Below are 21,882 nucleotides of genomic sequence, written 5' to 3' on the forward strand. Positions count from 1 at the left end.
CCCTACATGGTCAATCACCTCAATAGTTCCAAAAAGTCTCCAGGTGTCATCTACTAGACCTCCCACAAATATCTCCTTTGCATCTATCCCCTCTCTAGTCTCAACTGGACCTTGATCACCTCCCACACAAGTATATTAACCTTTCTGCTTTGTCTTTGCCTCTCTTTGCTTTAACTTGCTTTACTCTAGTCTCTTCTCTCCTCTTCTCATCTGCTTTCCTTTCTCTGCAAAACAAGAGGTATGTGATTCTTCTTTTAGGTCTTCAATTTTGAATATTTATTCTGTAGAGTTTGCTATTTTCTTGAGCTTTTATTGTGTGGATGACTTGCTTGTACAATTCATTTCCTTTTTGGCAATTTTGACCATCTGGGTGTATGATCAGTCTACTTTGCAAATTGTTATGTTTCTTTTATCTGGGTATGAACTATTGATCAAAGTTTTAATCTTTGATCAATAGTATTAGTATGACATGTTTAAAGTTTTCTGGAAATTGAATATTTGGTCCTGATTTTTACCAATTGTTAGAGGATGATTACTCATATTATCTGATAAAGTCTATGTGTTAGGACTTAATTTGTTAATTGTTACTGAATATAGCTATTGTTGGACTCTGGCAGTGATGTTAAATTGAATTGTTTTGTGCTAGTAATCAGTCTAGTAGTTAGGAAACAACAATGAAGGCTGCCAAAGGCAAAGGAACTGTGAAGAAGGACAAGAAAGAAGTATTGAAGCCGGTTGATGACAGGCAATTCTCTGAACCCAAATAAAACTATCTATAATAACTTTTTGGAGTGCAATTGGTAGTGTGATTCTTTTTTTTACTTCAATTCAGAAAGGTGGGAAAGCGAAAGGCAGTGGCTGAGGTGAACAAGAGTAGCGGAAAATTGGTCAAGAACTCAAAATCGGCCAAAAAGGACCCCAACAAACCAAAAAAGCCTGCTAGTGCTTTTTTTGTTTTTCTGTAAGTAACCAAGTATGTTCTTATTTTAAGCGTTAGACTACATGTATTACACCATCCATATAGACTTTAAATAGATGCTACCTCTTTCGATGTTGATGCAGTGAAGAGTTCAGAATAACTTACAAGCAGGAGCACCCAAATGTCAAAGCTGTGTCTGCTGTAAGCAGCTATCTGACTTTGTTTACCATTTACCATTTACCATTTGGTTTCTGGGATTGAATATTGATGTGATTACGGGTGGTTGTTTTGAGTGAAGGTGGGGAAAGCTGGCGGAGCAAAGTGGAAATCAATGTCCGCCGCGGTGAGTACTATATAATATCGCTTTCAAGTACCTCAGAAACAATCTTCAGGACTTTCAAACTTGGATGTGTGTACTTCTCGTTATCATCCATGTGATGAGAAATTTGCAGTTCTGTGTGTAGTTCTCATTCTCATTCATGAAATGAACAATTCATAATTCATGTTGGCATTACATGACATACACCCTGAACGGTTGAAATGGAAATATGAATTTGTCATCTTCAATTGTTACCGAGTTTGAAACTTCAAAGTATTGATTAATTAATACTCTAGAGGCTGAAAGAGTGCGTACTGCAAAGAATAGATCATATCTGAGTATTACAAGTTCAGTTATCTTTCTGTTGATTCCTTCTTGTTATTTAGATTCATGGACGAGCATATATTTTTCGATTTATCTCTGTACTTGTTATTGATAGGAGAAAGCTCCATATGAAGCTAAAGCAGCTAAAAGGAAAACAGAGTATGAAAAACAAATGAATGCCTACAACAATAAACAGGTAAAAGTGACCTGTACCAGGAGTGAAACTTGCCCTTCGTTATTTCTCTATCTCTGTATTTTTGACTCACTCACTGTTCTATCAGGAGGATTCGGATGGTGATGATGATGAAGAACCTGAGAAACCAAAAGCCAGTGTAACCCATGAAGATGAGGAGAGTGGGGAGGTAATCCTCAATGCTTTGACCTCTTGTTTGTACTAGACTGATTTTTAATATACACCTTATCTTGCATGCAATATGGTATTCAAAAGTATTTGTTCATCATTTCATGTTCCTCGAGGGTTGTGTCAATCCAACTCATGGTTTAGTAGATTAAATGTAGGAGCTGCATTATCTTGTTCTCATTAACATGTTATGGTAAATTAATGACATCCAATTCGACTTCTCTTCTAGTTCGTATAAGAATTTCTATAGTATATGTCCAGATCATTTGCGTTTCACAGTATTTATGATTTTGTTCTTGCTTTTGCGAGTGCTCTAGCAAGTAACAAGTCAAGATCTTTGAAATAAGTGCTACACTAAATCATTGCTAGTGATTGGTGCTTGATTGAAGAAAACATATTGGAAAAACTTATAACCCTCAGGATTCCTTGCAGTAACAAGACAGATATTGATTACGGAGCAGGGTTGGATGGTCGGTGGGCTTAATATATAAATTGTTTTGACTGCCCTGAATCCTAAAATAGTCTGATGTTGAACATAGAAGACAGATAATATAGGAACATTTTGACTGCCATGAAATTGTTTCAGACTGCTGAGAGATAGATCAACCAAATTTGAAATGGAATCCACTTTTCTATATTCTCTGTTTCAGCTGTTGCTATGTTCATCCTGATAGGGTTTTCTAATTGTAGGAAGATGATGAAGATGAGGATGATGAAGATTGAAGTTAGTTGCTGTGTCCCATCAATATCAAGCCCAGAAGTTGGGACTTTGTATCCTATTGTCACACCTCTTTTTCACTTATCAGATCTTTTCACTGAAGTTAAATATGGCATTAAGAATGTAAGCCTTGAAGCTTATAAGTAGCCTTGTTAGGTTACATCTATGATTTTGTATATATATCCTGTCTAATGTGTGTTCATTTGCCATATCGACTCCGCATACATTTTTCTTGTATTTGCTAGCAAGTAGCAAGGAGAGATAACATAAAAAAGGAAGGGGCATTCCGAGAATCGAACTCGGGACCTCTCGCACCCAAAGCGAGAATCATACCACTAGACCAAATGCCCTTCACGCATGAGGCATAGTCACATCTATATAAAACAATTGTCGAACATGCACCTGAAGTGAGAATCATGCACAGTATGTTATCCATTATACTTACTTTTGAAGAGACATTGTTCAGGATAAGCTGGCCTTGTGACATGGATAAATTTTGCAGAGAAAGCTGTGGAAAGAGTGGCCCAACCCAATCAAGCATTTTGCTTATCCAACCTTGGTTTGTCTTTGGAAAAATTGATTCTTTTTTTTCCGTCTTTGGTTACATAATGATTGATATACAAATATACAATGGAGTGTCAAAGCCTGATATGAAATCAGAGTAAATGAAAGGGGCAACCACTTTCCCAGCCGTATAATATGATGCTTCAGCAGCTGTGAAGATAGTAGTACGTACAGGATCATCAGATCTCGATCATCCACGGAAAAAGCGTTAGGGTTTGCTTCTTCATCCTGACGGTGGTGGAGAAATTGAGATCGGAGCTAGCCATAATGATTCACACGTTTGGTTGTCGGAGCATGTCGCCTGAAAGTGAGAAATGGGATGGTCACATGGTCGCAAGTGGGTTACTACAAGTCTGCTACTTCTAAGTGTCATCATTATCGATCAAAAAAGCAAAGCCAGAGACTAGAGAAAACATTCTCCTCCCATTGTCGTGCCTACAAAAACCCATATTCTTTGCTTTGTGCGTGTTAATCATTATAGTTAATAGTAGTATAATCCTATAGTTTCCATCACTATGATTGTACTCCATGCATCGATCCTCAACTCTAATCATTCCTAATGTGAAAGTGAACGTAGTATTCAATGATTACATGGTTCTGTTGCTAAGCGAAACGCCCTAAGCTGTTGTATTCGATCAGTGCCCACCAAAATCCAAATCCCTTTGTACTTTTACCGACACTACTGAAAATTATTCAACGTAGGAAGTTGCAAGTGATCAACATTTATTATAGAATCTCAATGATTGATGTCTAATAATATTTTTTTTTAATTATTCAAAAAGTATAACTAATGAAATTTAACTGTTTATTTAAGTTATTACACCACAATATTTGAATAAGCTCCCTTAATTTATTCTTGCTAGGATTTTGGTTTAATTTCTTAATTGGCACTCATCCTTGTCGAAATTTATGCTTCCACACGTACGAGGGCTCATCCGGTGATATATTCTTTCACTTCTATAGTAATTTTGCACAAATGGGACGCGATTATACGCCTAATTGTATATTTGCATATCATTCACAGACATAAGCGCGCTATTGATATTGTTGTTGGAGTGAAAAGCAATTAGTACTATATCTTTGGCAATTTCTTTCACCCTTATCTCTAGCTAAGATATCAAACGACAAACACTTGGGAGTGGGATTATGGAAGACATGAATCTTCCTGCCTAAATCAGACAACAAAGGGTGGAATTTATCCGAAAGTGATCGATATTTTCCTATTTAATTACCCTATAGAACCGGGAAATCGAACCTATGTTCTCCTTTTTTTTTAAGAGAAGCAAGACAGATCTGTCCCCCATATTTCAAGCAATAACCAAGAAGGTAAAAAAAGATATCTCTAATTCAAAAGTGAATTCACTTTTTCTGTTTCAACCTCTATTTTGATCGACAAGTGGAGAACATGATGTGAGGTTGATTTGATCATTTCCAGGGTTAGCTTAGTCGATCATGAAAATGACTGCTTGAATTACAACAATTTATGATCTGTGCAATTGAGGACATCACGGATGTTAAGTGCGATTTTCGGGTTCATAATACCACTTGATTGATTAGCAGTAGTGGTGGAACCTGAGAAAAAATTTCAAATGGGTCAAATATTTAGTGGCGGAAATAATAAATTAATTCTGCCGGATGATTAATTTACACTAAATATACAATTAATTATTTAATTATGATATTAACACAAAATTAAGGGAAATAAAAAATTTCGCCGGAGAGACCATGCACCCCTCTGGCCACCAAGAGGTTCCGCCACTGTTGATTAGAAACAAACACAAAGGAAACAGAATTAGCCCCAAAGATTCACTCGATTTGGCAAGTATATGTCAATCGATCAATGTTTTCAATACCAACTCCTTAAGAGCGAATTGCTAAATAAAATCCTTGAGGGGGAAAGAAATTTTCAAGTCCATCGATCTCCAATGAGAATGCCTCCCATCCTCTTGGTACCATGAATGTGAAAAATATTATAGATCTTGCAAACCTGATAGATAAAGCCTTAAGAATCTCATAATGACATTATGTTTCACAGTAGGTCTTAAATTAGGAACTACTATTGATACATACTTGTCAGGGCCAAGCCCTGAGAGATTCAAGGCCCAGTGCCGGAAAAAAAATATGCCCTTATACAATTTGCGAGAAAAAAATGGGCCCAAGACATGGTTTTTATGTAGAAAATAGCATCTGATTCAAAACATCTTTAATTGATATTCAAGACTATTTGCTAGGAAACATAATGTGTCCAAACAGACAATTAAAATTTTACACTAAGCCTTTTAGTCGGTTTCCTTGGGTCCTGCCCTCCCCCAGGGCCGGCCCTGGTACTTGTATAAAGTCGGGCGTTCTTGAGTTTATTCGGTTGTTTATTATCACTCGATCCCCCCAAGTTTGATAAAATGTGTATGATAGTGTGTGTTTAATAGTTTCCATCCAAATGGTACAAAAACACCATTTCTCCCCTTATAGTCTGCCTTAAAAATTAGATCTGTACGTCTACCATATATACAACGGTCAATCATAATCTTTTGATGTTGCATATTACTACATAACACTTCTTTTTCGAACCTCTTGTACGTGCTAGCTTTAGCTAACTCTGAGAAGTAAGTAGTTACGTTTTATTGTGTTATATATATGCCACACTAATTGTCTCTCATTTTAAACCACAGTTCCTAAGTTCCTCATGCCATCCTTCTTTTTACGTTTTTTAAATGAAAAAATTCAAGAAAAAGGCATACAAAGAATCCCGGTATGTGCTAGCTAGCTAGCTCCTCGATCGCATAATATGATTCCATACCATTTTGCACAAGTAGCCAAATAGACAAGACATAGTAGCTAATTACGAACATTTTGCAATCATGGAATGCTACGTGACATGTGCTCTGCATGTGAAAGATAGAGACACCATCCCAATCAGTCATCGAGGGTCAGAATAGATTTAACCAGCAGACTAAGTTGCGATCTTTTATCCCAATCGGATACATCTAGTTGCCAATTGAGCTCAACTGTCTTAGAGACAATAGATTAAAATTGTGGGAACGTACTGGAGCAGGGTTCAGCTTCGAGGTTAATTCAGCAATGTCGGCAACCTGAGGAACCCTCATAATCGAATCCCTGCAACGAGATATGTCTCGTTACGATCGATTATCAAGCAAGTTAGATTTCAAAATGAAATCCAAGGACCAAGTTCGATTCTAACTGAACTACTGTTGGAACTTGGAACAAACTAAAAGCATGCATTTGGGAGAAACAGGTTGAAATGTGGATGCCAGAAACACGTACAGAAAGAGGCAGAGAGAAATGAATAGGGTTGAGAGTGAGAGTGCATGTGAGAATGGTCGGGAAGTATGTACAGGATCAGACACACACGTACACTGGTTGGCTGTCCCAATTTTCCACAAATAATAGTCTCGCAACCCACACGTGCAGATCTGACACACGTACAAACCCATTCGTGCGAAGACGTCAGAACTTAGGGCAGACAACGTTGAAAGGTGTTCTCTCTCTATCTCTCTCACTCACACTCATGCTTGCACACGCGTGATTTTTCAGACCTCGTGTTCAGTAGCTGACCACTTTGACTGGTTTCACTCATTTCTTTCGTCACGTAGTCGTCGTTTGTTTCCCCAGTTCTTTTGGAATTTCACTTAAGTGGGAAGTAAATTTTTTTTTTCCGGTGTTTAGTAACACAAGGGTTAGAAGAAAATTTGTCTAAAAATTTATAATTAATATAATAAAATAATAGATAATAAATAATAAATGGAAAAAATTGAGGAGAAAATTTGATTCTATAAGTTCCTAAAAAGCAAGTGTTTTTTCCCATATTTTCCCTTTACGTGGGAAAAGAGTTCATTTCCTTATGCTTATCAAATATTGGAATGAAATGAATTTTCTTTCTGAAGCCCTCGATTTCGCGAAATAAACGAAGTCATATGGTTGAGTAGCTTGATATCATTCTAATTATTAAGAATTGTGAGAAAATTTCAACAGCACAAGAAGTCAGAACAACAATTAGCGCCGCTTTAATCTGTACATGAAAAGTTAATTTTACATTTGTATCTAATTCTGGTACATCGTTAGAGGCCATTTTCAGATTCTTGTTACTGAAGACTAAAAGTTTTGGATTTTCTGGTAGCTAATCATCACTTTGGCTCGGGTTGCATGTACAAAGTCGTCGGGAAAACTAAAACAGTTGGTAAGCTAACAAAGTTCGGTAAAGGGTAGTGGTTCAGATGAAAACTCACAGTGTGCGTTTGTGTGTATATAATGTATCAATTAATTAGAGTAGTATCGGTCGCCATATCAATCTAGCATTATTGCTTGACAAGTAGCAAATCGTTCCGATTCATATTCCTACATTATCTGACACGCAACACAAAATAATGGATGAAAATTCGTCAGTGATTACAAAGATGCACTCCTTCTCCGTATACTTCTAAATTATAATCCAAATGTCCAAACAATATAAGTCCGCCCTAGTAATTGAATGATTAGTCTTTTCGTTTGAAATAACGTACACATACGAATCAGTATCGTTATCAGCTTGAAAATGATAATATAGAAAATGATGGTAGGGAAACAATTATATATATCAATAATCATGACCGCGCAAATGAAAGAGGCTAGCTAGCTCGGGATAGCCACGTTACATGAAATGTAGATAAGATCCGAAATCTTTGAATGGAAAGAAGAAAGGAAAAGAGAGGAACTACTTAGTTGAATTGTGATCTTGAACTTTTAATCAAATGAAATTAATTTTCGGTCCCCTTGTACACAGTGTAGCATAAATGGCTCTAAGATGTGATAAGATATCGTGGTCCTTCGTATCTTTTATAGCTGCGGTACAGTGACGTTTTAGCACCTAAACGAATACGAACGTTGCCTCCGTCACGTTAATTGAGTACTAGCTAACAAATTAATTAAACTAAATGGCAATCAAAATTGTAGCCTGAGCTCTTGACGCTCTACAATATCTAGCGAAAGAAAATTGTGTCGGCAAGTATCTAGCTATTGCGTTCAGAGAGTGTGTCACTAAATTTCATCGTCTTACTTCGTTGAAAGTGAGAGCTATGTCTCATAATATATTAGCTTAGTACGTTTATAGCGGATATTTACATGAAAATTGTTTAATCACAAGTAACAATTCCGATCTAAAAAAGTTGATGATTATCACGTTAATGTTCATGTTACAGTAGAAATTAAAGCTAGTTAATTGATGGTAACATCATAAATTACAGAAAATGTATGATCTAATAACAGTTGGTTGAAATTAAGTGCACGGGACTCGTGGGGATGACTGATGAGCCCGTACCAACTGGCAAGTTGGATCTAACAGCAGTGGATATATATATATATATATATATCATATTTAGATTGAAGTTTCAATTTCAGCACATTTTTCAGTCAAATTTTTTCACCATAAGCGATTCAATATTTAGATATGATATTCAAGATCATCTTTACAAAATTTTATTTACTATTCAGACATCGTTAAGTTATTGAAATTATATTAAATCAATGAATGAATTAAAACTGTTCAACGTGAACCGTTCGTATAAATCTCAATTTTAAAAACTCAAACCATTGTCAAATTTGATGAAATTTTGTAGAGATGATCTTGAATAACATACCTAAATATTAAATCGTTTATGGTGAAAATATTTAACTGAAAAATGTGTTAAAATTGAAACTTCACTCTGTAATTTTATTGTGAAACTTCATTCTAAATATGTAATATGTAATATATATATATATATATATATATATATATATATGATCAAAAATTAAAAAAATCATTGATATTGCGGTCGAGCTTCACTAATTTGGATATAACAGCGACCGATCGTAACCTAATTGCACCCTACAAGGCCTACATCAATATAGTTGGGAGTGTTTGTATAAAGTAATGGGACCTTGGGAGGGTTTCTAGTACTGTCACTTCACACGTGAGATTGAGATGGTTGTGGGACGCTTAAATGCTTGATCGATCATCTCTACTACTACAGCCCTTTGATCATGACTTTGCATAAGGTTCGTACGTTTTTTTTTCAACTTTTCTTGGGCAAAGGGGTGGCAGAGGCTTTGACTCTGTAGTAGATAATCAACATTTCATGCCATATATTTTTTGCTTTATAATCTTGTTTAATTATATAATGGTTCAAGAATGATTATTGGACTTGATCTAACTTGTCCGGAAATAACTGACATTGCTTATAACGATAGTGCGATTATCATGCATGGAATGAGATACAGGTGATCTTATTAACACACTTTTTCCACATAAAAATAAGAATCATTTTTTAAATACATTTTCACATATTAACTGTTTAACTTTTAGAATTTAATATATACATTATTTATGTAAAATTTTAGCAAAAATTGTAATTATTAAGGTAACCTGTCCGGAAACAACTGACATTGCTTATAACGATACTAATTAGTGTGATTATCATGCATGGAATGAGATATAGGTGATGTTATTAACACGTTATATATATATATATATATATATATATATATATATAGTCCATATTCAGAGTGAAGCTTCACTCTGAAATTACATAATGAAGTTCTAATTTTGGCACAATTTTCGGTCACATTTTTTCACCATAAGCGATTCAATATTTAGGTATGTTATTTAAAATCATCTCTACAAAGTTTCATCGAATTTGACAATGATTTTAGCATTCAAAATTGAGATTTACATGAACGGTTCACGTTGAACATTTTTAATTCATTTATTGATTTAATATAATTTCAATACCTTAACGATGTCCGAATTAGATGAAATTTTGTAGAGATGATCTTGAATAACATACATAAATATTGAATCGCTTATGGTGAAAAAAATTGACCGAAAAATGTAACAAAATTGAAACCTCACCCTGAATAGGAAATGTATATATATATTGGAGATTAATTATTATATTTCAGTCACTCACGATCTACATCAAAATTCACAGATGATAAACCGAGTAGTTAAGTCGAATTCATCCATTCGGTGAAGAGAACAATCGGAAAGTATTTCTAATTGTTTTTCTTTTACATTTATTAAAATATAACCTGATTAATGCAATTAAGCTTCTAATTAATTTGGGTTTTCACGCTATTTATATTAATTTGGTTACATGCTTTGTTTAGGTATCTGGATGCTTAATTAACTTATATACTTCTGACCAAAGTTAATACACTACATTTTTTCTTCTCTAAACAGAAAGTCCATCAATCCAAGATTACCAGTAAGCTCATGCAAGGAATAATTTTTATTCTTAACAAATCAATTAAAGAGATATCTGTTTCATAGAGAATCAGAAATATATGTTTTAAGAATGATTCACACCATGGTTTCACAACTTTGGGATAATGCACGGGGTTGGGATTTACGGAATATGTGTGTTTTACGGATCATTATCGGATTCAGTACGAATGAAGTGATTGAAACCCTAAAAAAGTTGGAGGGCACAACACAAACACATGGATTCTGTCGTGAAAAGCTTGCTATACCCACTTAATACAACTATTTATGAAATCATTATACTGCGAGAGTTTGATTCTTAGGGATTGATCATTATTTTTTGGAGTCGTGACTTGTCAGGCACGTTCCTCATGGGGACCATAATGTGGATATTGAAGTGATCGTAGAAACGTGCTATCATATTCATCACCTCAATTTTTATTTTAAGTCCAAACCCTAAATGTATAATTGCATCTGCCATACTATCTCCTCATTATTTTTTCATACACGTGGATCGTTTGCTAGGGTTATAATCGTTTTACAAGCTTCATCTGTGGGGTTCGCGTACCACCTTGGCTGCTCATCAAAGACTTCAGATATACGGACTTGGCTTAATCCAGGGCTTATTTTTGTTTAATGAACACAACGAAAGGGAATGAAGGCAAAGCTACTCTTTGATTTGTACTTTAATTAACATATGTATAAAACATGTGGAATGGGGTGGGACGACCAACTAACAAGTATGATGACATTCTCTTTAGTTTACATATAATAATTACATTAATTAGATCCATCTAACATATAAGTGGTTAATTTATTGTTTCTAAGAAGTGTCTTGTGAGTTAAACTATATTAGCTAGTGTTATGGAAGATCTGTACATATCTATATGTTTGACAGTTTCTACATCAACAACATACAACACGAATCTTTTGTCTAGCTCTGAGTATCCTTACATGCTACGGCAATTTGATGTTATTGATTACTGATGATACTAAGTTATGTATCGCCAGATCTATTGTTGCAAAACAATATCATGTCTGCATGCATGTAAAACACAAAATTCTCTGTCGGTTGAAACTAAACAACTTTATATCGTCTTATGATGCATATTATATAAACTAAAGAAAACTATATTGTTGGCCTTCAGATTAATTACTGTATGAACTTATGATTACATACGTACGCTTGGACCTTGGAGGATTAGGATCTGAGGGAAAATGAAAACATAATGTAAGAGATAGGTAAAGATGAACCTAAACGAGCTAGAATGCCGATTGCTGAAAAAGAAACGAGTATACCTATTAAATTATTCATTGCTACATCCTTTGCCTTTCTTTAATTTTTCTTATCTCTCTCTCTCTCTCTCTCTCTCTCTCTCTCTCTATCTATATATATATATATATATATATATATATATGCGCGCGCTCGCATCCTCTCAAGTCGATCTCAACATACAGTATATGCTTACAAGGGTACTGTCTAAAGAGATGTGAGTTCAAAAGTTGCTTTCCATGTATATGGTGGATGCGGATTTTGATTGGAGTTAGTGTCTGATCCTCAACTCCGACTACGGGGCGGATCAGCTGTTGTATGGGTTCAGCTGCATGTTATACATACAGATTGAATGGTGATAGAAGTATTGTAATTAGATGCACGTGGGAGTGTGGGGGTATGAGTAGTAAATTAAGCTGCTACATGTTATTCCACCGGTCATAGCAGAATTTCTCCTGTTCTATAGGCAACCAGACATAAATCTTAATAGTATTTTAGTTGAGTTGGCTGAGGATATTGGGTCTAGGAGATCTGCGTTCGTTCCCAACCGATCCCTTTTTTATTTAAGATTTTCTTTCCAACTTCTTTTCTTTGTTTTCTTGCTGGTTATTTTTTTAGCAATACTCTCTCTCTCTCTCTCTCTCTCTCTCTCTCTCTCTCTCTCTCTCTCTCTCTCTCTCTCTCTCAAATGGTTAAAAGTGGCAAACGGGCCGGACCATTTTAAACGGGCCAAAACCGTGTTCGGGCCAAACTATTTGCTTAAATATTAAACTCGGCCCGACCAACGGCCCAAGCCCATGTCGGGCTAAGAAGCGGGCCGATCCGGCCCATTAACATTATATGACACAATTAAATTAAAAAATAGTATGTATTTTGAATATTGATTTTATATAACTATTTAGAGTAGTAAAATAAATAAAATACTATAACACATTTCATAATACTATTTTTAAAACGTTACGTATCTCAAAATAATGATGTTTTATTCAGTATTTTGATAATATGTGTGAAATATTACAGTTAAAATAATGAAATAATTAATAGATTTTAATTTAAAAAGTATAATATTCAAGTTTAATAATGATAATTGTTTAAATATTTATATAAATAATATAAAATTATGTGTTTAAAGGGCCGACCCATGAATTGATCGTGTTCGGATCGTGCCGGGCTAAAAACGGATTCGGGCCGTGCCGGACCGATTTTTAACGTGCCGGGTCCGGGCCGAGCTCGGGTTTTTTGGCCCATTTTCCACCTCTACAAATGGTGTTTGAAAACAATAATTAGTCATTCATGGTGTGTTGAGCTATCATGTCCTTATCAATCTCCCCTTTCATGCAGGTTAGTGCATAAATGTTGCAAAAAAAAAAACAATCTTTGGCTTTGGTAAAAAAAAAAACAAATTTAATTAGCCTACTCTACTCTTAGATCCTGAATATGCCTCTACTTGTACTATAATTTATAAAAGTGTGTGAATTCCACACATTAAGGTCCATTTGTACCTTAGAAAGTCACGAGTGATCGATGTTTGCTCTTCAATTCTGTTAGTGTTCTTTGATGCCTTAATACATGATTGGATTTCATGGACACCGCTTTTTAGATTATGAGATATTGTCATTTCTGTTGTTGCGGATAATGTTTAGATTAAGAGAAATTAAAAATAAAAATACTGTTTTTTTTTCAATTATTTTAAATATTATTATCATCTAAATAGTTATTGATCAAACCACAACTAAAGTCTTTCATAACTCCATACGTTACACATGACTCCATTGGGTATGTTTGGTACATGGACTACTATGGATTGTATTATCTTATTTTCTTAGATAAGCATAACCCATGTTTGGTAACACATGGGACTTTGCTGAGCTTGCTAGAGGAGTCCTAAAAAGGAGAAAATTTGGTCTTACACAACGACCTCAAAAACCTTGTCGTTATCGAAGTCCAAATCTCGTTCTTCTTCTTTTTTCTTTTACGTTGAACTCTTGTTCTCTCTCTTTCTTCTCGTCATCTCCCATCACCGCCGCCCATCAAGTCTCTCACCGTCACCCATCAAGTCCTCACTTGGCGACCATTCTGGCGATGAAGTCCTCATATTTGATCTTGCCATCACTGGCCACATCGACTTGTTGGATCCACTCGTCAAACCCCACAACTCTAATTTATCGCCGATGCTGGTCAAGATGTGCCGGAGCTCCAACACCGAAACGAAGTCTGTGGCATCCTTGTCAAGAACCTTGAAGGCGTCTCGGAGTTGGCAATCAAAAGGCTCCGGCTTCATGTGCTTGCTCATCAGCTCCAGGAACTGGTTGCAGTCGAACGACGTCGTCAGCTTCTCCTCATAGACTATGGATTTGAGCTGGGCCTGGGTCGGGTTGCCTCTCAGGGACTGCATTAGGATCCCTGATTCGGATGGCGCGATCTTGTCATCGTTGTTGGTGTCGAAGAGCGTGAAGGCCTCCTTCATTGAGGCGACTTGGTCATCGCTCAAATCCTTGCCCATTTTGCTTTTCCAGTCCGGTTTTCGAGACATTCTTTTGTTTTATTTTTTTCTCTTGAGAAATGAGAGAATGACAGGGGAAGAGCTTGTGAATTGTTGTTGTACCTATTGAAGAACTTTTTAGGAAGATTGGTTGAACAAATGAGTTTGGAACGGTTCAAACAAATTTGGAAGAATGGGTTTAGAATTTTGTGTTTGAATTTCTTCTTGTTTTCACTGTTGTTGCAGATGAAGTCATTAGTTCAAGCTCCACATGAGTAGGGCTCGTCAACGGGACCCGGCCTTAATAAATTTAAATAAGTGGCGGGCTGGGTCGGGTCAGATATTTTAAAAAATATGAAGATCCAAACCCGCCCACCTAAGGTGGGGTTTTGCGGGCTGAGCCTTGCAGGCTTTTACGGGTCGGGCCTTACGGGCTTGTATTAGAAAAATAATATAATACTCTAATTTAAGGGTTTGAAACAATAAAAGAATTGTTAGAAAACATTTTAAAACAAATGTCACAAATAAATTCTAGTTTCGAAATATTATCGATCGACACCAATAGATGTGATCGATATATATATTTAGGGACCGTGTAAAAATTTCATCAAATTCGAACCTTATTTAACCGTCGGAATTTTCGGTCAACAAAAAAAAGAGGCGTTTTCACATAATAAAATCTCATTGACCGTTGTTTTGTCAAATGGTTTTCTCGTTACGACAACGCACGATCGGTGAAAAAAATTAGCTGATTTCAAATATGTAACAAATTTCCACATTCGCATCTTGGTAATTGGTCCCCCCTTATGGCATATTAGTGTTGTTTTTGGTTTACCGGAAATTCTGACGGTTAAACGAGGTCCGAATTGAATGAACTTTTAAAATGATCATTAAATATATATATTGATCACATCGGATGGTGTCGATCGATTCCGAGAAATTTCCTTCATATAATCGCTTCATAATGTGATACTTTTATTTTAAACCTAATATAAAGGTTATAATACATTAGTGGACACTTCGGCGATCGACAACTCCAATTCAAAATATGGTTGATCGACACCAGTAGATGTGATCAGTATATATATTTAGGGAACCCGTAAAAATTCCGTCCATTTTGGACATGGTTTGACCGTTCGTACCAACGGTCAACTAAAAAAGATGTGTTTTTACATATTTAAACCTCATTGACCGGGGCTTTGCCAAATAGATTTTATCAGTTCGACCGCGCACGATAGGTAACAAAAATTAGGTGATTTCATATATGCAAACGGCTTTCAGCATTCACATATTTGTAATAGGCCCTCCCTTAGGGCATAATAGTGGTGTTTTCGATTTACCAATAATTCCGACGGTCAAACGAAGTCCGAATTGGATGAAATTTTTACAGGGTCACTAAATATATATACCAATCACATCGGCTGGTGTCAATCGATCCCGACAAGTTTTTTTCATATAGTCGCTTCATAATGCGTTAGTTTTATTATAAACCTAATATAAGGTTATAATACATTAGTGGACACTTCGGCGATCGACAACTCAAATTCAAAATATAGTCGATCGACACTAGTAGATGTGATCGGTATATATATTTAGGAAACCCGCGTAAAAATTTCGTCCGTTTTGGACATGGTTTGACCGTTCGTATCAACGGTCAATTAAAAAAGAGGCGTTTTGACATATTTTAACCTCATTGACCGGGACTTTGCCAAATAGATTTATTCAGTTCGACCGCGCACGATATGTAAGAAAAATTAGGTGATTTCAAATATGTAAACAAATTTCCACATTCGCATCTTGGTAATTGGTCCCCCCTTAGGGTATATTAGTGTTTTTGGTTTACCGGAAATTCCGACGGTTAAACGAGGTCCGAATTGCATGAAATTTTAAAATGATCATTAAATATATATATTGATCACATCGGATGATGTCGATCAATTCTGAGAAGTTTCCTTCATATAGTCGCTTCATAATGTGATAGTTTTATTATAAACCTAATATAAGGTTATAATACATTAGTGGACACTTTGGCGAGGATAAATCAAATTCAAAATATGGTCGATCGACACCAGTAGATGTGATCGGTATATATATTTAGGGAACCCGTAAAAATTTCATCCGTTTTGGACATGGTTTGACCGTTCGTACCAACGGTTAACTAAAAAAGATGCATTTTGACATATTTAAACCTCATTGACCGGGGCTTTGCCAAATAGATTTATTCAGTTCAACCGCGCACGATAGGTAACAAAAATTAGGTGATTTCATATATGCAAACGGCTTTCAGCATTCACATATTTGTAATAGGTCCTCCCTTAGGGCGTAATAGTGGTGTTTTCGATTTACCAATAATTCCGACGGTCAAACGAAGTCCGTATTGGATGAAATTTTTACAGGGTCACTAAATATATATACTAATCACATTGGCTGGTGTCAATCGATCCCGACAAGTTTTTTTCATATAGTCGCTTCATAATGCGTTAGTTTTAATATAAAACCTAATATAAAGGTTATGATACATTAGTTGACGCTTCAGCGATCAATAACTCTATTTCGAAATATGGTCGATCGACACCAGTAGATGTGATCGGTATATATATTTAGGGAACCCGTAAAAATTTCGTCCGTTTTGGATATTGTTTGACTGTCCGTACCTACGGTTAACAAAGAAAAAAACGTTTTGACATATTAAAATCCTCTTTGACCGGGGCTTTGCCAAATTTTTTTCCTTGGTGCGAACACACACAATCGGTGACAAAAATTAGGTGATTTCAGATATGCAAACGACTTTTGGTGTTTGCATTTTGATAATGGGTATTCCCTTATAACATATTTGTGTTGTTTTCGGTTTACCGGAAATTCTGACGGTCAAACGAATTCCGAATTGGATGAAATTTTTACAGGGTCACTAAATATATATACCAATCATATCTACTGGTGTCGATCGATTTCAAGAAGTTTCCTTAATATAGTTGCTTCATAATGCAATAGTTTTATTCTAAACCTAATAAAATATGTATGTATAATATTTTATTATTTGGCGGGCTTTATGGGCCGAGCCTCACACGCCTTGCGGGCTTTTGGCGGGCCGGGGGTTCACATATCTAATTTAAGCCCGGCCCTCTACCCACGTAAGCAGACTTTGGCGGGTTTTCTCGCGGGTCGGGTCGGGTAAAAGCCCATCGGGCTTGCGGGTCTCCGCGGACTTTTCGAGTTCGCGGGCTAAATGATGAGGCCTACACATGAGCACCTATTCCACCAAACATAGGTCAAACAAATTTGGAAGAATGGGTTTAGAATTTTGTGTTTGAACTTCTTCTTGGGTTCTTGTTTTCACTCTTGTTGCATATGAAGTCATTAGTTTAAGCTCCACATGAGCACCTATTCCACCATACATAGGTCAAGTCTTGAGTAAAATAAGCTGGGTTTAAGAAGAGTGGGCTGAGATAAGAAACTAAGCCATGTCAGGGTAATCCAATATACCAAACGTCCCCTATATCTCTCCATGTTTCTCCCCACAAAGTCTTGTGACTCTTATCTCAAGAAGACATAAAAGAGAAAGATAGAAAGTTTTTTTGCCCTTTTAAGAAGAGAAAAGAAGGAAAGAAAGCTCTCTCCCTCTCCAAGAGAGAAGTTGTCAGATGCGAAAATATCCGACATGTATTTTCTTTCCCCCAACACCTATCCCGCTCCTAGCTCTCTCTCTCTCTTTCTCTCGCACTCTATCTCTGTTAGATTCTCTTCTTACCAGATACCCCCGTGTGCTTCCCACCATCTTCATTAATGACCTTCTGAAATAACCCTTTCACAGTTCACATCCACCTTCGTTAATTCCCTATATATACACACACACAATTACATATACATATAAACAAATATATACTTGCCTACAGACCAAACCCCATCCATGGATTTCCTCTTCTCATTTCTACTATCTCTTTGTCTCGTTTCAGCCTCTACCATCTTCTTTCTTTTCCGGAACTCTCGTTGCCGGAGACTCAGACTCCCCCCGGGAAACCTTGGCCTTCCCTTTATAGGCGAGACATGGCAGCTCATCTCGGCCTACAAGACCGAGAACCCAGAGCCGTTTATCGACGAGCGGGTCAACCGGTTCGGTCCCATCTTCACGACGCATGTGTTCGGCGAACCCACCGTGTTTTCTTCAGACCCGGAGACCAACCGGTTTATTCTGCAAAACGAAGGAAAGCTGTTCGAGTGTAGCTACCCGAGCTCCATATCCAACTTGTTGGGAAAACACTCATTGCTGTTGATGAAGGGAAATCTCCATAAGAAAATGCACTCTCTCACTATGAGTTTCGCAAACTCGTCGATTATCCGCGATCATCTTTTGCTCGATATAGATCGGTTGATCCGGCTCAATATGGACTCCTGGACCGGGCGGGTTCTTCTGATGGAAGAGGCCAAGAAGGTATGTAACAACTCATTTTCTATGTAATAGGAAAGGAAAACAAGCTTTCTTAGAAAATGAAAAAAGGGTTTCATGTTTTTGCTTGTGTTAGATCCTTTACCAAATTTTCAAGTAGATATACGTACAATCAGAGCGGTATCTTTATTTTTCACTTGTTTCTTAAACTAGAGAAACATAATTTTTTTTTGGTCAATAGAGAAACATAAATGAAAATCATGAATTTGTTCTAATTTCCTGAAGAAAGTTAGGAGACAGAGTTAATATGGGATTCGAATGTATGTGTGAAACTAATAGGTAAGAAATTTTCATATAAGTTGACGTCAATATTACTGGTGGTGACTCAGATCCCATGACTAGTGGGTGACATTACTACAAAATCATTCTTTGAGTCATCATCTTCATTTTACACATGAACATATAATGTCACACTTTCACTTTCGACCTTAAATTAATCAAGGTGGATTAGCTTTTAATGATTTCATTAAGTTTGCAGATTACCTTTGAGCTAGCAGTGAAGCAGCTAATGAGCTTCGATCCCGGCGAATGGACGGAAAGTTTGAGGAAGGAGTACGTCCTACTCATCGAAGGCTTCTTCAGCGTCCCCTTACCTCTCTTCTCCACCACTTACCGGCGTGCCATTAAAGTAACTCAATTTACCCTTAATTTTCTTAGTTTAGTAAGACTAATCTTGTGGTTATGGTGTTAATGATGAGCTGGGATGGTTGTGTGAAGGCGAGGACGAAGGTGGCGGAGGCATTGGGGTTGATAGTGAGGCAGAGGAGGAGGGAAAGCGAGGAAGGGAAGAGGAAGGAGGACATGTTAGGTGCTCTGTTAGCTGGTGACAATGTAAATGGATTCTCCGACGAGGAGATTGTGGATTTCCTGCTAGCTTTGCTGGTTGCCGGATATGAAACGACGTCGACAATCATGACTCTTGCCGTCAAGTTCTTAACAGAGACACCTCTGGCTCATGCGCAACTCAAGGTAGCCCTTTTCTTTGTTCTTTGCTTTTGAATTACTAGGGCCCTTATTCTTGCATCTACCATCATAAGTTCGTATTGGTTCCATATCAGCCTCACTTTGGTTAATACGGTAAAACATTAACGTGTTATCTTGTTAAATTCTCGATGTAATTTGTTACCACCGCATTAGGCATGATATCATTTTTATTATATTATTGAGTCTCAATTTGAACAGACAGCCTTACCATGTAAATGATTGATTCGATCATTTGTAGCTCATGAATGTGACATGAGCTATTATCTTGTAACTGCGAGATATCAAACCTATAGGCTCGTGATACAACTGTCTTACCTGAGACTCGTTCTCGTATTAGTACTTGTATGGACTCTTCTTCAAGCTTCATGGCCAATACCATCAGAAGTCGAAATTGTCCGGCAAGGTTTGGCTGTTTACAACTTAGTGAACTTACAAGCTTAGTCAAATATGGACGGAGAAAGTACATGTCGTAGAAAAACCAACGGACAAAATGAAGGCCTTTGTCCCGTCCGAACTGCACGCTTAAACCTTTCCTTCTAGACGCAGTAAAAAAAACCGTCAGATTCTGTTTCAGTATTTCAGATTTTTTGGTCCTTTTTGACCCACCTTGTTTCAATGCTGCCCTAGCTTCACGTGCAGCTGGTGGGGTTAGTTTTGTCATTTAAACCTCGGTCCCCCGTTAGCACCGTCTTTATGGTTTTGGACCCGTAACCCTCATTGGGTCCCTGGTCTGGTCCTCATTGGGAATCGTGTGGTTTTGATTTCTAGGACCTCAACAAATCCGACGGTGGAATCGGGAAGGCACTCTTTTGGTTACCTAGGATTTGTTATAGTGTTTGTGCGCTCACGTGAAACTGTCCTATTTACCATTGTCATGTCGTTGAGTTTTTATTCACTATTAACTGCGATGAAATGAGGTTTTTACTCACTTTTTTTTTACACCACATTGCAGGAAGAGCACGACCAGATTCAGATGAAGAAGAAGGCATCAGAGACTCTCGAATGGAGTGATTACAAGTCCATGCCATTTACCCAATGTGTAAGTATTACCAACCTTTGAGTACTAAGAAAGTTGTAATAGTTGAGAGTAACACTGGGGCGCCTTGCGATGGAGCAAACATATACGAATAATTGAGAATAACCCAATTCTTGTGTGTATTTATTTCTGCTTATCTGTGTACAGATTGTGAACGAGACACTGCGAGTTGCAAACATTATTAGTGGAGTGTTTAGGAGGGCAATGACAGACGTTCAAATTAAAGGTAACAACTTCTGCTTCTCATTATCTATATGGTTCACTTCGTTCTGTTAAGCTAGTGACGTTCAATCTCAACTTGAAATGTCTACTGACTCGCAGGCTATACGATACCAAAAGGGTGGAAGGTATTTGCTTCATTTCGCGCTGTGCATTTAGACCATGATCATTTCAAGGCGGCTCGCACTTTTAATCCATGGAGATGGCAGCAGGTACTCTTCAAATTCCATTTACTCGGACACAGTTTATACATTTTCAATGCAGATGAACATACTTCATTCTATATCTGATATTGAGTGACCGGAAATGAATTAACAGAACAATGGTGGTGCTCCCCCAAGCCCGATTAGTGTGTTCACACCATTTGGAGGAGGGCCGAGACTGTGCCCTGGTTACGAGCTAGCTAGAGTAGAACTTTCAGTTTTTCTTCACCACCTAGTCACCCGTTTTAGGTATGTATATGAGATTATGAACTCATTTATTTAATGATACTGTCATGTGTGTAGGTCTATATTCTGTAATTAACATAACTGAATTTTGTGATTGTTTACACAGTTGGGTTCCTGCTGAGGATGATAAGTTGGTGTTCTTTCCAACCACAAGAACACAGAAGAAGTACCCTATCAATGTGTATCCCCGGAATGTCGATGCTGAGAACATGTAAAGTCTAAAACGCCGAGAGTGAGAGCAAACAGACGGTGAGTCGGTGACACAAGAGGAGAGCATGTTGATCGAGCAGGCAGGGAATCTAGGGCGGAGCTGTAATAAATTTGATCAAATTGTAGATCAAATCCAATCAGTAAATGTAAATCAAATTAGTCTGTTTAGACTTTAGAGCATCAATAGCAAGTCTATGTTGGCATCTTTTTGGTTCATTCGCGAAGAGGCTACTGAAAACTTTGTTGTTCTTCAGCCAGTCCTCCTATGATTCAAAGTTGAGGGTTGCTGCACAGGCTATAACAGTATCGTGAGTCACTTGATTCTCACACTCAGGATTCATCATCA

General features: G+C 37.0%; 2 protein-coding genes, 1 non-coding gene and 1 pseudogene across 5 annotated transcripts; 2 read left to right on the forward strand and 2 right to left on the reverse strand.

Moving 5' to 3' along the window:
• The first annotated feature begins 93 nt into the window (after positions 1 to 93).
• On the forward strand, positions 94 to 2,852 carry LOC126801744 (high mobility group B protein 1-like). 3 transcript variants are annotated; one of them, XM_050529191.1, is made up of 8 exons: positions 94 to 238; positions 647 to 745; positions 833 to 961; positions 1,063 to 1,120; positions 1,218 to 1,262; positions 1,678 to 1,758; positions 1,844 to 1,924; positions 2,614 to 2,852. In XM_050529191.1, exons 2-8 carry the CDS (start codon positions 675 to 677, stop codon positions 2,644 to 2,646), a joined length of 498 nt encoding a protein of 165 aa, XP_050385148.1. In that variant the 5' UTR covers positions 94 to 238; positions 647 to 674; the 3' UTR covers positions 2,647 to 2,852. The 3 variants fall into 3 exon arrangements, with proteins under 3 accessions (XP_050385148.1, XP_050385149.1, XP_050385150.1); XM_050529192.1 differs by having other exon boundaries at positions 105 to 238; positions 618 to 745; XM_050529193.1 differs by having other exon boundaries at positions 143 to 238; positions 654 to 745.
• A 67-nt stretch (positions 2,853 to 2,919) lies between these two features.
• Positions 2,920 to 2,991, reverse strand: TRNAP-UGG (transfer RNA proline (anticodon UGG)). Its single transcript has one exon. It is a non-coding gene; the product is annotated as a tRNA-Pro (tRNA).
• Positions 2,992 to 13,772: 10,781 nt separating this feature from the next.
• LOC126803158 (probable calcium-binding protein CML13) lies at positions 13,773 to 14,215 on the reverse strand (annotated as a pseudogene).
• A 3,587-nt stretch (positions 14,216 to 17,802) lies between these two features.
• LOC126801466 (cytochrome P450 90A1) lies at positions 17,803 to 21,861 on the forward strand. The gene is made up of 8 exons (XM_050528824.1): positions 17,803 to 18,623; positions 19,117 to 19,266; positions 19,356 to 19,607; positions 20,575 to 20,661; positions 20,806 to 20,884; positions 20,980 to 21,089; positions 21,196 to 21,329; positions 21,433 to 21,861. Exons 1-8 carry the CDS (start codon positions 18,102 to 18,104, stop codon positions 21,539 to 21,541), a joined length of 1,443 nt encoding a protein of 480 aa, XP_050384781.1. The 5' UTR covers positions 17,803 to 18,101; the 3' UTR covers positions 21,542 to 21,861.
• Positions 21,862 to 21,882: the final 21 nt, after the last annotated feature.

The sequence above is a fragment of the Argentina anserina genome, chromosome 7 (genome assembly GCF_933775445.1).
Source record: "Argentina anserina chromosome 7, drPotAnse1.1, whole genome shotgun sequence".
Taxonomy (NCBI): Eukaryota; Viridiplantae; Streptophyta; class Magnoliopsida; order Rosales; family Rosaceae; genus Argentina; species Argentina anserina.